Raw genomic sequence first — 14,560 nt, forward strand, 5'->3', positions numbered from 1 at the left:
TGAATTGCATTGCCATTTTAATTTTGCTCCATATATGCTTCCATCGTGATTTTCCATCGTGAGTCCTTCCCAGTGTCAGCGACCATCGCCACAAGGGTTCCTAAAGAGGCAACATATGATATTGCAAATAGTAGAAGCACCTTGCATCTGAATGCTTCTACTGTGTGTGTGTGTGTGTGTGTGTGTGTGTGTGTGTGTGTGTGTGTGTGTATATAGATATTAATGTATTATTATTTATATATATGTATCAATGAGTTTCATTACTATTATTACTATACAAAGTAGGCTACATGGGCCACAAACAATATTGCGTACTGCCTCCTCCTGGTAGAATTAGGATCAGATTAGGCCCCTGCAGAACGTTTCTTTGTTTTAAAGCTGCTTATATCACTGATATTCCAGTATGTGAAAACCCTACCTTAACCGCTGGTTTGAATGACAGTGCTCTAAAGATGGAAACAGAGCGGCTCTTGCAAATCAGAGACTTTCTTAGAAAGCTTAAGCCACATTTTGAAAATATATCTATAAATGCCACCCTTAGAGGCACGTGGTGGGGGTCAGACTCTTATTGGTAATGATTGTATGCTTCCAACAAGCGTGTGCAAGTGAACAGGATTACATGATAAATGATGGGCTGCCAAGAGCTTTCAAATGAAATACATAAGTTATATACGTACGTAACTTCAAACCTTTGATGTTGTTGGATGCTTCCTTCAATATGTAAGCATGTCCTTTCCTCTTCCGTTCCTAGTCAATGTTTCTGTGATGCTTCTGAAGGATTCGCTGATATAACGTTCCCTCCAGCTGGCTGCGTTATAAACCCTCTTTTAATGGATATTATCATACAAACATGAATCCTGAGTGATTGCTGGGCCTGATCGTCATCTTGACACAATTCACCACCGGGTTTGTAGGAAATTTAAAATGATAGTGTCTGTAGTATATTCTGAATCTAACAGAAACTAGGCAGTGGGAGGTATCTTTAACAAAAATAATTTTGCTGAATTATTAATTCTACATTGGAAATTGATCAATTGACATGTTAACAGCGGTTTATTAAGTGACACAGCTAGCCCAACATTATGGCGAGGGAAAATAAACAAATGTACAAGTATTCCACACAAAGTAAAACCAAAGACGCCTGGTAACATAATAAAATATTTAATGATTTAATTTAGTAGGATAATCTTTGCTGATATTAGATTTTACAGAAACATAATGTGTTTAATAGAAGAAGACAGAATGTTCCTAAACCACTTCATCATCCCGCACCAACTGTTACAAAAGAGAAGGTCGACTGGTTAGGGTTGAAAACAGAATACACCAAATAGATGACATATTTGAAATTGTTCCTTCAAAGTCCGTAACGATGTCCACGGGGACAGACCTATTTGGCCATGCCAGAGAGCCAGCTGAGCTTGAATAAGGAAGGGGCGGCGGGCTCCTCCTCTTGGTGGGCCAGCTGTCTGAAGAGGTTGCCCGGGCGGAAGCTGTGGTCTATGGCTGAGTTGGTGGGCGTCGCCTGGAGATGGACAGGGAGAAATAAACATCATGGATCCTTGAAGAGTTATCTTAACTAAGCATTGCCCTTTCAATAGTGTTCATGATTCAGACACCCAATCAGCCAAACATCTAAGAGTAAATACTAACATTTATATGATTGGTTCTTTAAACTACTATACTACGAATTTGTATTAAAACGTTGAAAAATAGTGGAATGACGGATAAATCAGACTCAAAATGGCCGTTGGTTTCTTGAACGTCTCACCATAAACACCTCAACAAGTGTGAAGTAGTGAAGAAACAACAACATCATGAGGTAAGTAGCTAAACACAGCAAATTGTTGATTGGCACCAAAAATGTTAATTGTTAAATGAATATTTGACCCATTTTGCATGTATGCTGTGGGGGGGAAAGATGTTACCGCGCTTGGTAAGGAATCAACCGAAGCAATTCTGATGATGCATGAAAAACTGAAAAATAAATCTTTTACTCAGAATAAAAAGGGACTTTCTGCATGATTTCACGACCCTCTGTTCATTAATTCACAATCATTTTAGACTTTTTCTCATTCTTGTGCATCGAAACAGAGTACAAACTTATAAAGAAGTTTGAGGGAACCAGGCATACCCCCGGCCACACGCGGTCATAGAGTGCATGCAACACAGGGCTCACTCCATCCGTTTCATGACTCTGGTTCGACTAGCTGGTCCACCCACCAGCTTGCTCACACAAGTTGCTAGGAAATGGTTGCTAATCACTCACAGCCTTTTCTTATTAGCCTCATTTTTCAAGAGAGAAGTTCCAACAATCATGCAATTATTGTTGCAAGTCCATGGGTGGTAAAACATGTACTGCTTCATATTCAACGGGGGGTCAAAATAATTTGGTCATTTTTGCACGGGGTTGATGGTGCGTATGGATATATGCAAAAGTAGGTGAAATATTAAACCGTTAACTTATGCACCCATTCAAAATGTAAGGAGGATGAAGAAAACTAACTAGTCACACTGCATGTTAAAATACATCCCGCAGGGTAGGGAGACCAGCACAGCACACCAAGAACGAGAAACACAGACAAACACAACGTCACTGCAACGACACAGGGCACAGATGAACTTGCCTTGGTCTCCGGCTATTCAAAATACTGGAAAGGCAGAGTGCAACAGACAGTGTTTACCCAGGGTGAGGCAACAAGACGTGAAAACAAAAAAAGAATGAAGGCAGCAATGTCGACATGTCAATTGAGAACACTTTGAATCCCACCACACAAACGCACACTTAAACCTTTTCTGCAACTCACCCGTGACACTGGATCGACGGCCTGTCGGCCCGACTTGGTGAGCCTCGTGTTGGACATGCTCAGAGGCAGCAGACCAAACCTGAAGAGGACAACAGAGACGCTTAGACCCACACTCACACCCACTGACTGTGCTTCTGGGTAGCTTAGATTGAAGTTATTATGCATACATTTCCATTCGTTTCTTTTAATTAATTAAGCTGTGATGCTGATTTCCTTTCCAACTACATAACATATATTCATAATGAGGAGAAAACGGGGCAGGTTAGAACAGGTCCCAAAAGCATTTTTTTTCCCATCAGTCAATACACCTGTATTCAGAATCCCAGTAATACACTTCTTTGATAGATACCTGCCATTTGTTCTATGTTAACTCATTCTAGCATGTCTTTCATAACAAGGATTGCGCAAACACACACACACACACACACCCCTTTGTGCTTAGTCATTCTACCATGGCTTTCGTAATAAGGACCCTTTGCAGACAATGCTTCCAGTATTACCTGATCTGGCTGCTGGCCAGAGGCAGGATGTTGTATTGCTCCTGGGAGCTCGCAGCGCTGTTTCGCTGCACAAATTGTTTCTCTGTGTCTGTTAAGAACCCCAAAAGCACCTGCGAATAAAAAATACAATTTCCGGTTCAATTTGTGAAGAATATTAACATATTTCTGCAAGGCCAAAGCCAGTAATGCACGGACAAAAGTGCACGTCCACAATGCTTCACAATCAAAGGCCGAATTGATCTCATACAACAAGACACTAGCAAGGATCTCGATCGCCCTTTCACAGGTTCCCTCCGTTCTGTGGGCCATGTTGGGTCCGTACCGAGGTCCTCTGGGACAGGCGGTTGAGGTGGGTGCTGAGTGGTGCCGTGAACACGTCAAGATCAAAGGGATCTATGAAGCCCTCCAACCAATCGCAGACCTGTTGGATCCTGGAAGACCAGAGGGAACAGAGACGTCCATTTGGGGGGTGAGACCGTCGGCAGAAGAGGAGATGTTTACAGACACGCTGCGGTAAGACACTCGAGAGCTTTGAATGCAACAGACAACCAAAGTGTTGCAATTCTATTTCAGCAGTATTAATATAAAACACCTGAAGCACACAACAACGTTGACACACTGATCGCTTCTTGGTAAAACAAATCTATTTTATTTTTTGTGGTACTGCAGGACAGTAGGTGCTCGAATACCACTTCTGACCCGTTATGTACAACACCTTTTCTTTAACGATTTACTTAAGGACTTCAAGCTCTGCAATTTGTTGTCCTGGTGCCTTTAGTTTTCAACGGTGGTTCTGCAGTAATGGGCCGGAATGTCCTCAGACCGATATATGATCACTCATCCTCTCATGACCTCGTGCGTTCATTTACAAACCGGTGGAATGCAGCTTTGTACACGCAGCATTAAGGAACCTTTCCTGTACTTTGGTTTCTCATTTGACCAACGTGCATGAGATGCACGCACGCACAAAACATCAAGTTGGAGGAGAATATGCAAATGTGTTTGCACGAGGCTCTGATGATCTATCGCCATGGTAACATTTAAAAAAAAGTCTTGGTAAGAAGACATCTTTTATTTTGCCCAATATGTACACAACCATGGTTCTTGCACCATTTTTAAAGTCAAATTTAAGACTTTTTAAGACTTTTTAAGACCAACACATACATAAATTAAGACCCAAAAAATTTCTGAAAAATTATTTGATAGAAAAGGTGTGTATAATTGAGTCACTTATACACATCAACCGTAGCCGTAGTACTAGCAGTAGTAGTACTCTTACAAAGTTATCGCGGAAGCGCGCAGACACGACGATACGCGAACACATTAACCCACCCGTGTCACCCATAGTCACCCATGACCCGTCGCTTAGCAACCGGACATGCTGGGGTTGATATGTTACCGGACTACTGTAACTACTACGGAGTGATAACCAAGACATGAATCAGGCAATAAATCCACCGTCCTTGACAGCGGTCAAGTTTGGAGTGCGGAGTGGACCAAATGCGAACTACTGCAGCTTTCCTAAGTTAAACCCCAAACTATCGGAATAAGTGTATGCATGTCGATTATAGCAGACTACACCACCTCTTCTGTAGCTGAATAGAATTATATTACGAACAGATAATTGTATTCCGATTGAGGCGTATTATATGATCCTTTTCTATTCTGATTGAGCTGTTCTTCCACATCTATGCGGATCAGATGTGTCCATGTAAACACGGCTGACAGTTATGGAGTTAGATTCATGCCAAAACCCCTCACACACGCAAAACGTGTTTTGCTCACGCAAAACGTGTTTTGCTCACGCATAACGTGTTTTGCTCACGCATAACGATTCACACGCACACAAAACGTGTTTTACTCACGCAAAATGATTCACACACACGCTCAGTGTGGTTTGCAAATGCAAAACATCATTCACAAACTAAAGCATTTTGCTTCAGAAACAAATACAGTATGTTTTACACAAAGTACAAAAAAAAATCCTTCAAGTACACAAAACAATTCTACAAGTACGGAACACGAAAGCTGCGCGTGGATCGGAATGCATTTGCGCACGGATCGGATTGCATTTGTGTGAGGAACAGCAAGGCGGAAAATTAGTGCCAAAAGTCACGTGACAAATAAATGTCCTGTTATTCACACTACACAACAGCAGGTGGCGGTGTTGAGTCAGTTTAAGGCCGCCAGGACGATCTTTTTTCTCCCCAAAATCTTTATTTGATTCCAAAACAGAGTGGCGACAATTCCATTGGACTCACCTGTTGGCCGCTCATTTTGTTCAATTTAATCTCCCAAACTAGCTTTTCTCCGTGTCGTACGATTCCGTGACAAAGGGGCGGCAAGTCGCATAGTATGGAGTTGAATCCACACACGTTTGGCCGGCATCAAATAAAGATTTTGGGGAGAAAAAAGATCGTCCTGGCGTCCTTAAACTGACTCAACACCGCCACCTGCTGTTGTGTAGTGTGAATAACAGGACATTTATTTGTCACGTGACTTTTGGCACTAATTTTCCGCCTTGCTGTTCCTCACACAAATGCAATCCGATCCGTGCGCAAATGCATTCCGATCCACGCGCAGCTTTCGTGTTCCGTACTTGTAGAATTGTTTTGTGTACTTGAAGGATTTTTTTTTGTACTTTGTGTAAAACATACTGTATTTGTTTCTGAAGCAAAATGCTTTAGTTTGTGAATGATGTTTTGCATTTGCAAACCACACTGAGCGTGTGTGTGAATCATTTTGCGTGAGTAAAACACGTTTTGTGTGCGTGTGAATCGTTATGCGTGAGCAAAAACACGTTTTGCGTGTGTGAGGGGTTTTGGCATGAATCTAACTCCATAATTAAATTGAACAAAATGAGCGGCCAACAGGTGAGTCCAATGGAAGTGTCGCCACTCTGTTTTGGAATCAAATAAAGATTTTGGGGAGAAAAAAGATCGTCCTGGCGGCCTTAAACTGACTCAACACCGCCACCTGCTGTTGTGTAGTGTGAATAACAGGACATTTATTTGTCACGTGACTTTTGGCACTAATTTTCCGCCTTGCTGTTCCTCACACAAATGCAATCCGATCCGTGCGCAAATGCATTCCGATCCACGCGCAGCTTTCGTGTTCCGTACTTGTAGAATTGTTTTTCTGAAGCAAAATGCTTTAGTTTGTGAATGATGTTTTGCATTTGCAAACCACACTGAGCGTGTGTGTGAATCATTTTCCGTGAGTAAAACACGTTTTGTGTGCGGGTGAATCGTTATGCGAGCAAAACACGTTTTGCGTGTGTGAGGGGTTTTGGCATGAATCTAACTCCATAGACAGTGAACACACACACACACACACACACACACACACACACACACACACACACACACACACACACACACACACACACACACACACACACACACACACACACACACACACACACACACACACACACACACACACACACACACACACACTTTGAAGCCGAACTTCCTTATTCGAATATAATGCGAATATCAAAAAATAAATCAAAATTCAAACAAATATTAGGCAGCCCTTAATATTCGAACCTGTTATGGCAGGCCAAGAGGGAGAGCGTCGGAGAACCCGACGCAGTCTACTCATAATATTGTAATGACCACGGAAGAGGCATTGAATGAAGTATTGATTAGACAGCGATTTATTAGATACCAAATAAACCGTCGGAACACGCAGGACCGGTAACCATAGCAACGCCGGTAAACAAACCCCTCAAAGCCCAAAAATTAAGGAATTGAATGGTCATAATAAAATTTTCACCGCAGGTGAACGACTTCGCAAACTCAGAATCTGGGAACATAGCAGCCAAGACGTTACTAATGTCCTCGTTCGATTTGAAGGAATTATGTCTGCTCACCGTGTGGAGAACCCACAATACCTCCGCCTTCTGGGTTTCTGGTGGCGACACAAAGCCGGTTAACGCCGTCTGATGTGAACTACTAGCCACGGATGCTGAACTTTTCAGTCCACTTCTTTCAAATAATACGGGCATCGCTGTAGTCCCGCTAGCTGCCACAGAGTATCGGATATATTTCTGCGACCTCATGTGGGACTCAAGAGCTTTTGCTCCCATGGTCCCTAGTATGAATGCCTTTCGGGATAAACAACACCTTGCCTCGTAGTCACCTTCTCCAACCACCCCCGAAACGTATCTTCCTCAAACCATTTCTCATTGAACCGTCACTAGCTAAAAGTAGCGCCAGCAAGTTAGCCTACAGACGCGGCTGCAGGCTGCAGATGCAACCGGCCCCCCGATGACTGATGTCAACGTTAACGTAACGTAAAACTCCTGAAAATGCCGTAATTAAAAGACGCACTAGGTGATTTGTTGTGCGCGACAATTTCCCATAGTCTTAAAAAACCCTCTGCAAAATTTAATACCTAGAGCAAATTTACAGTAAACATAAGACAATTAATGGCCTTCATTTTACACAAAAAAAATTAAGACTTTTTAAGACTTTTTAAGGACCCGCGGGAACCATGACAACAGAGGAATGAGACCGAAGCCAGTCTCCAACAGAGGAGCCGGGTGCTGACCTGGGGTCCTGAGACCAGCGCCCGCCCTGGCCCCCCTCCGCCCGGGGGGTCAGCGTGGTGCAGAGGTACCGCAGGTCGAACAGCAGCTGCAGCGCTCTGGTCTGGGTCACGGGGAAGTCGTGGTCCTGGGAGGCAGACGCACACAAGCAGGACACGGTTACGGCCCCGTGTCGCTCTGGTTCCTTCCCCCACCACCCGATGCGTGCACGTTCACCCCCTGCCCTGCCCATCACCACGGCAAGGCCCTTCACCTGGCGTTGGTTCCCGGAGCTACCCAGCTCCCACGTTCAGCAGCTCTTCAGCCATCAGATACAGAGTGCTCAATGATTAGATTATTTAAAAATAATAGAATCACAACACACCATGTGCTCTACTCTCACACATTTTAGCCCGCTCATGTGCGGGTGCACACGACGTGTGCGGTGGTGTGTCCCGCCCTCACCTTGTCCTGGGTCTGCTGCGTGATGCTGTGGTAGTGATGGAGGACCTGGTCCAGGCAGGACTTCAGCAGCTCATGCAAGGTGGGTCTCGGCAAGGCGTGGCCACCGACTCTGTTCACCTCCAGGCACAGCTGGAACAGCAGAGCCTGGACGAACCAGGAGGGCTGGAGGAGACCCGGCCACAAAGGGATTCACACACAATGGTCAACTGAACACCTGTTTGCTTGGAAAGAGTTCCAGAACGTTGGCGGCGAGTGACTCACCTGCACAGGAAGTCTTATTTTGGACGTGACGCTGCTGCCCGACTCCGCCTCCTCCTGGATCTCTAGCTCCTCCCAGCTCGTGGCCGTTTTCAGGATGGCACCCGGAGTATCGGCATTGAGCGCCGTTGCAAAATTATCCACCAGTGCCTGTACAGAACATCATCGCCCCCAGTCAGACGGTACCTGGAACGCCGATAATCCCCGGCCCGTCCTTATAGGGATCAAAGGTGACCTATTATACCACCTCTAGGTGGACACGCCCGATCGAGATGTCAGAAGAGGGAGATTTCAAAACGGCTTGTAACGGCCAATCCCCCTCACACCTGGTGGTAGAATACGACACCTTTAACGATTTAAGGCCCCAACAAACGGAATAAAGACCACAGGGACCACACGGAGGTTTCTGTGGTCTGTGCTCCTGAACCCTAAACGTAATGATCCGACCCGTGTGAGGGGGCTCTACCTTGGACAGGGCGCTGCTCCAGATGCGGTAGGCGTCCATGCTGCAGGCCCCGAGGTCCTGCCTCAGGCCGACCCACCTGGCCTGGGCGGGCCCCACCTGGGCCGGAGCCTTGGCCTTGCCCAGCTTCCTCCCCGGTCTGGGGGTCTCCCTGGGGGCCTCTGAGCTGCCCTCCCTCCCCAAGACGCAGTGCCTGAGGTTCGTGCACAGGTCCCCCATGGACTGGCACAGGCGGGCCACAAAGAGGACCGTGCCGAGGTCGGGGTGGGGCTCGCCGGAGGACAGCTCGGCGCGGATGTGAGACAGGATCTGTTGGACGCAGGCCAAGCAGGAGTCCCGTAAGCTCTGCTCCACGTCGGCGGCGTCTTTGAAGCGATCGAAGGCTGATGCGGCGAGGCCATTGGCCGGCCTGGTGCCTTGGAGAGCCGGGCTGGGGTAGGAGGTCCCTGGCGATCGGGGAAGGGAGAGACGTTCGTCATGAGGGGGGGACAGAGGTTCAGGAAGCCTTGCTGAGGCTGACATGTACTGCACTTGAGAGGGTTGGTTCATCCTATAGACAATAATACATGCAAGCGTTGCGTGCTCTCTAGTGTTGAATGATTTCAGAATATGTTTATATTCAACTGTACAAGTTTACAAATGCCTAACATTGACATTCAGCATACTTGAGCCACGCGTTAGGGCTGGGCGATTAATCGAAATTTGCTCGCGATTAGAGTCAAACGATCACAAAATTAACAGTCGAGTTTTTTTATTTTTATTAATATTTCTTTTAAATGATTTATAGAAAGGGCAGAACAACTGGATACATATCTGTATATTATTTTAGATCGGAACATTTTCTTTTTGACCATTTTGTGTATTTTTGAAATCGTATTAATCAAAGTTATTTTTGGGAGGGACATTGAATAACGGTGATTCTGATTGGTCCCACAATGCAGCAGCCCGACCACGCACCTGGTTCCTGTACGGGGAGGTAGTGCTGCAGGTCGTCCAGCCGGGTGCGGAGCTTGGCGTCCAGAGCGGTGCAGAAGCTCTGCACGCAGGGCGTGAGCGCCAGCGTCTTCATGGCCAGCCCGCTGTGGTGCTGCGGGTCGCGCTGGGCCACGCTCACCCAGGCGCTGTCGCTCAGCAGGTCCCCCGGCGCCTCGGACCACAGGAAGGAGGCGACGTCCGACTCAAAGCGCCCGCCGTGGCCTTTAGGGGGCGCTGCGGCCTGGGGGGCGGGGCTCTCTAGATCCCGGAGGGCCGAGGTGAGGAGCTGGGTGGAGCTGTCGGAGATGGTGTCCATTTCGTCTTTAGTGATGGCCTTGAGAGAGAACGGGCCGATGGAAAGCAGACGGGAGGATCTACAGCGACCTGCCAACACCCGACTACTACTTCTGATGGACTGTGTGTAAAACGACAGCACCCTCCCCTGAGGAAAGGCTACAGCTCACCTGCAGGCGCTGGAGGAAGAGACGCTGCAGGAAGTCCTCCCAAACATCCAGGGGGCGCTCCAGCAGGCACTGACACACACTGCCCCAGTGCAGGCTGATGGAGTCAGTGGAGAGGAGGTCCCAGATAGCGTCTCTGATGGCCGCCAGGGCCTTCAGGCTGGTCACATACACCAGCAAGCTACTGATGCCGCTGCAGATGTCCTCCTTACACCTTGAGAAGACGAAGAGACGTTTTGGTCACAAAGTGGGGAAACACCCAACAAGCAATCTGGATTAATTGGCAACATCCAAATCAATCTAAATCGTCACAAAGAATTGTAAAGAAATTCAATAAATAGATGATAAAACTAATCTGTTAAATATGTTTTTTACAAGTCGAGAAGAGTGTGCCCTTCTAGTTCCATCACACACAGCTCAGCAAAATCATGTCAAGAATGATTGGCTGCCATTCGACAACATATATTTAAAAACCTCACAATGTTGTAAAATAAAAGAGACACACCCGAGCTTGGCTCGCATTTCTAAGCCGATCCCCAACTCGTTCTTCAGTCCGCTCCTAAACACCTCCTAATGCTCTCACTGTGGACCCCACTGCCCCTGCCCCATAGGGGGGGCCTAAAGCCCTTCTGAAGAGTCGTGCAGAGTGGTAACGCCGTACGTGGTGATCCACTGCTGCAGCGTGTCGCGGAGCTGCTCCCTCTGGATGGGACGCGCCAGCGTCCGCAGCACCGGCTGGAACTCAGAGACCGACGACGGGAGGTACTTGAACACGCTTCCTGTGCTTATCTCCTCCTGCAATATCCTTTTTTCTTTACCTGTAAGATCAAAAGGGGTTTACATGGACATGTTGAACACGCCTTACTCAAACGGTACCACACTGACACGCCATTCTTTCCTCTTTTAATCGGACTCTCACCTGCGGGGACCGTGGAGGTGACGTTCTCCAGGGTGGAGAAGAGTATGCCGCAGGTCAGTGCACCCTCCCCAGGCCTATGGCCTCCTTCAGGGGGCATGTAGAAGACAGCGTAGGCCTGGAAGAGAGTGGTAACCAGCAGCTCCACCAAGCTGCACACCTGGGCTTTGATCCCTGCCCCTGAGGAACAACATCCTTTATTACATCTGCTTGGCTGTTAATTCCCCTGTCAATGTAAAATAATATTAAAAACAGGTGTTCTGTGATAAAAGGTGAAATGACATTTGCGCCGTGAATCCCTCAGGCATACCTTGCTGTGGCTGGTTCAGCAGCTGGTAGATGCTGGACTTCCTGGCCAGCAGGAAGTCAGCGAGCGCCTGGCGAGGTGAGCTGTCCTCCAGCAGCATGGTGGACACCAAGGCCTCGGCGATGGCCTGGTCCGACACGGCCCGGCCCCGGAGCAGAGACCTACTGTGGAGCAGGATGGCCGACCTGCGCGCGTGTGTGTGTGTGTGTGTGTGTGTGTGTGTGTGTGTGTGTGTGTGTGTGTGTGTGTGTGTGTGTGTGTGTGTGTGTGTGTGTGTGTGTGTGTGTGTGTGTGTGTGTGTGTGTGACAGAGAGAAAGAGTAGGGAGAAATCTTTGTTCACATCTTTGTTGAAAGTTGAGCTTTCAACAAAGATCACAATAATATCACAACACCTTTTAGCATCCGATTTACTGCGCAATAAAACCATGTAATTAGTAGCTTAATAAAGTTCATGGACCTTCAAACAATTACCTCTCTATCTATAATCCCTTTTTATGTTCATAATATGAATATTTTATATACCAGGACACACGTTCCAAGGTCAGTGTGTTCTGGTTTAGACTTCTACCCCATGCCCTGGCTGGTACATCCAAATAATGTTCCGTCTTATATTAATGCCTTTGTTATTAAGAGTCTATAACTCAATTCTAACCTTCTGTCCAATAGCATTATTATTGGCTGTCGTTTGGGGAATCCCTCCCGGAGTTTTCCCTGCCCCTTTGTGATCCACGAGCCGTGGCACTAACACACAGCTGTAGGCTGCTGGGAAATGGCTGGACCGAAATGGGCTAATGCTCGTCGCAGCTGGTAGCTTTGAGTTTACTCATCTTGCACATAAATGATGCAAGAATGTGAAATCAAACATGTATGTTCTTGAAAACCACGGTTAACTTACCACAGCTCACTTTCTATAAGAATCCATCTTAATTCATATCAATGATGGTGTAAGTATTCTATGGTAAACAAATAATCAATGATAATGACGTGGGGTTACCTGAAGTGTCCCGTTGTTGCCACTTGACGAACGAGTATGGGGAAGCGGGCGAGGATGGGGCTGCAGTGAGGGCCGGCGGCGGTCTCCAGCTTCAGCATCCCGTGTAGGTGGCAGCAGAGCAGGTAGAGCTGGGTGGCCCTGAGGTACTGCAGCGTCTCCATGGCGCCCCAGATACACTCGGGGATCTCCAGGAGGAGCCGGATCTGTGCTGCCATGTTGTAGAACTTTCCCTGACATTTCAACTGGGTCTGAAACATTCGTTTTGGGGTAACAATAAAAAAAGGTAAAACGATTACAACGTGGATACCAGCTATGCAAATGCTAGACAGATACACAGATCTCTCACATACAAATACAGCCATTTTCGTGACATGAACAATTTAATATATGGGTACAAGTTGTGAAAGTTTGACGTTCCCCACTATTTACATGTCATGTAAATGTAATAACCCCATTCTGAGCCACACTTTTGACACCCCACTTAGTGGGGCGTGTTTGCATCTACATAGAAGCTTGCACATGAAGGGCATGAACGCAACAGCAAATATAAAGAAACGTACCTCCTGTTTAGCTATTGTTTCTCTATTGGGCTTCCCTTGTTTCAACTTTTGACAGTAGTGGTTCATATCCTGGATAGACAGGACGACGCTCTGCGAGCACTGTCTCATCTCTCCGATAGTGTCCGCCGCGTCGATCAGATCCCGGTAGCGCTCGCCTACCATCTGCCTGAGCTCTTCCTTCTTCTGTTCAATTTCGCCGCGGACCTTGCGCTCTATTCGGCGAATTTCTTCAGTGTTGTAGCGCTCAAACAAGACCCAAGGGTCTTTAATCTCCGAGACACGGAGGGACTCCGCCGTACTGACAGTCATCTTGGTAGCAGGCTCATTGACGCCACTGAATCCCATTGGCTGACACAACCCGGAAAACAGTAGAAATAAACTTCCGGACACAACCACGTAAGCAGGTTTATGGCCATGTTATTTTTTTTTATTTAAATATTATTTATAGTATTGTTTTGGTAATAGAATGAAATACGTTGTTTTTTTCTATTTTACATCCGCCTCATATTTACCTTTTTAAATTAAATACCGCACAGTTTGCGTGAGCGATTGACTGCGCACGCGCGCGTGCGTCCAAGACACCGACGTGCAAGCAAGCATGCGTGCGACACCAAGTAGCGCACGTTGACGAGCAATACTCGTCTTTCATTAATCTTTCTTATAGTTTTCGTGAAATCAAAGTTCTGGAGTTTTGCAGATCTGATCTGGTCACCAGTACAAGGATCACAAATACCCTTGTTTGCAAGTAATAAATAGGCCTAATAGCGCTTTACTGATCAATGAGGCTATCATCAATGTTACATTCATTATAATAATAATAATAATAATAATAATAATAATAATAATACATTTAATTTAGAGGCGCCTTTCAAGAAACCCAAGGTCACCTTACAGATCATATAGTCATCATAAATCGAAAAAAAAAAAACATTGTGGAAAAAATAAATAAATAAACATAATAAATTATAAATAAATAAAACAAAAACAAGACAAAACAAAACAAACAATCAAAACAGTGATCAGTTAGACGTTGTTAGGCCTATATCCAAAACTATTCGATTAAGTGATACTTTTCTTTCTGCGTTATCTTTATTACATATTTGTAACCATGTACCAGAGTTTCGAAACCGTAAGCCAGTTTGTTTATTTTACTTAATTACGTATTTAAATAATATAAACTAGAATTTAAGCACTACACAAGTCACACCAACAGGCATCAATAAAAAGGGAAATGCATTAGGATATGAATGTGTGAACTGATATATCCAACATTAGGAAGGGCCGAAGCTGTTGCAGGCGGTCGCAGTTTAATTAAATTAGAT

General features: G+C 45.9%; 1 protein-coding gene across 3 annotated transcripts; it reads right to left on the reverse strand.

Annotated features, from left to right (window-relative positions):
• Nucleotides 1-1,145: 1,145 nt before the first annotated feature.
• On the reverse strand, nt 1,146-13,761 carry cog1 (component of oligomeric golgi complex 1). 3 transcript variants are annotated; one of them, XM_060045965.1, is made up of 16 exons: nt 13,239-13,723; nt 12,679-12,926; nt 11,687-11,868; nt 11,380-11,556; nt 11,122-11,278; nt 10,464-10,674; nt 9,982-10,333; nt 9,028-9,470; nt 8,565-8,711; nt 8,304-8,465; nt 7,862-7,986; nt 3,627-3,735; nt 3,305-3,414; nt 2,805-2,883; nt 2,625-2,648; nt 1,383-1,522 (listed from the first exon to the last, which is right to left on the reverse strand). In XM_060045965.1, exons 1-15 carry the CDS (start codon nt 13,581-13,583, stop codon nt 2,637-2,639), a joined length of 2,859 nt encoding a protein of 952 aa, XP_059901948.1. In that variant the 5' UTR covers nt 13,584-13,723; the 3' UTR covers nt 1,383-1,522; nt 2,625-2,636. The 3 variants fall into 3 exon arrangements, with proteins under 3 accessions (XP_059901947.1, XP_059901948.1, XP_059901949.1); XM_060045964.1 differs by lacking the exon at nt 2,625-2,648 and having other exon boundaries at nt 1,146-1,522; nt 13,239-13,715; XM_060045966.1 differs by lacking the exons at nt 1,383-1,522; nt 2,625-2,648; nt 2,805-2,883; nt 3,305-3,414; nt 3,627-3,735 and adding an exon at nt 3,743-4,404 and having other exon boundaries at nt 7,817-7,986; nt 13,239-13,761.
• Between the last annotated feature and the right edge of the window lie 799 nt (nt 13,762-14,560).

The sequence above is a fragment of the Gadus macrocephalus genome, chromosome 2 (assembly GCF_031168955.1).
Source record: "Gadus macrocephalus chromosome 2, ASM3116895v1".
Classification (NCBI taxonomy): domain Eukaryota; kingdom Metazoa; phylum Chordata; class Actinopteri; order Gadiformes; family Gadidae; genus Gadus; species Gadus macrocephalus.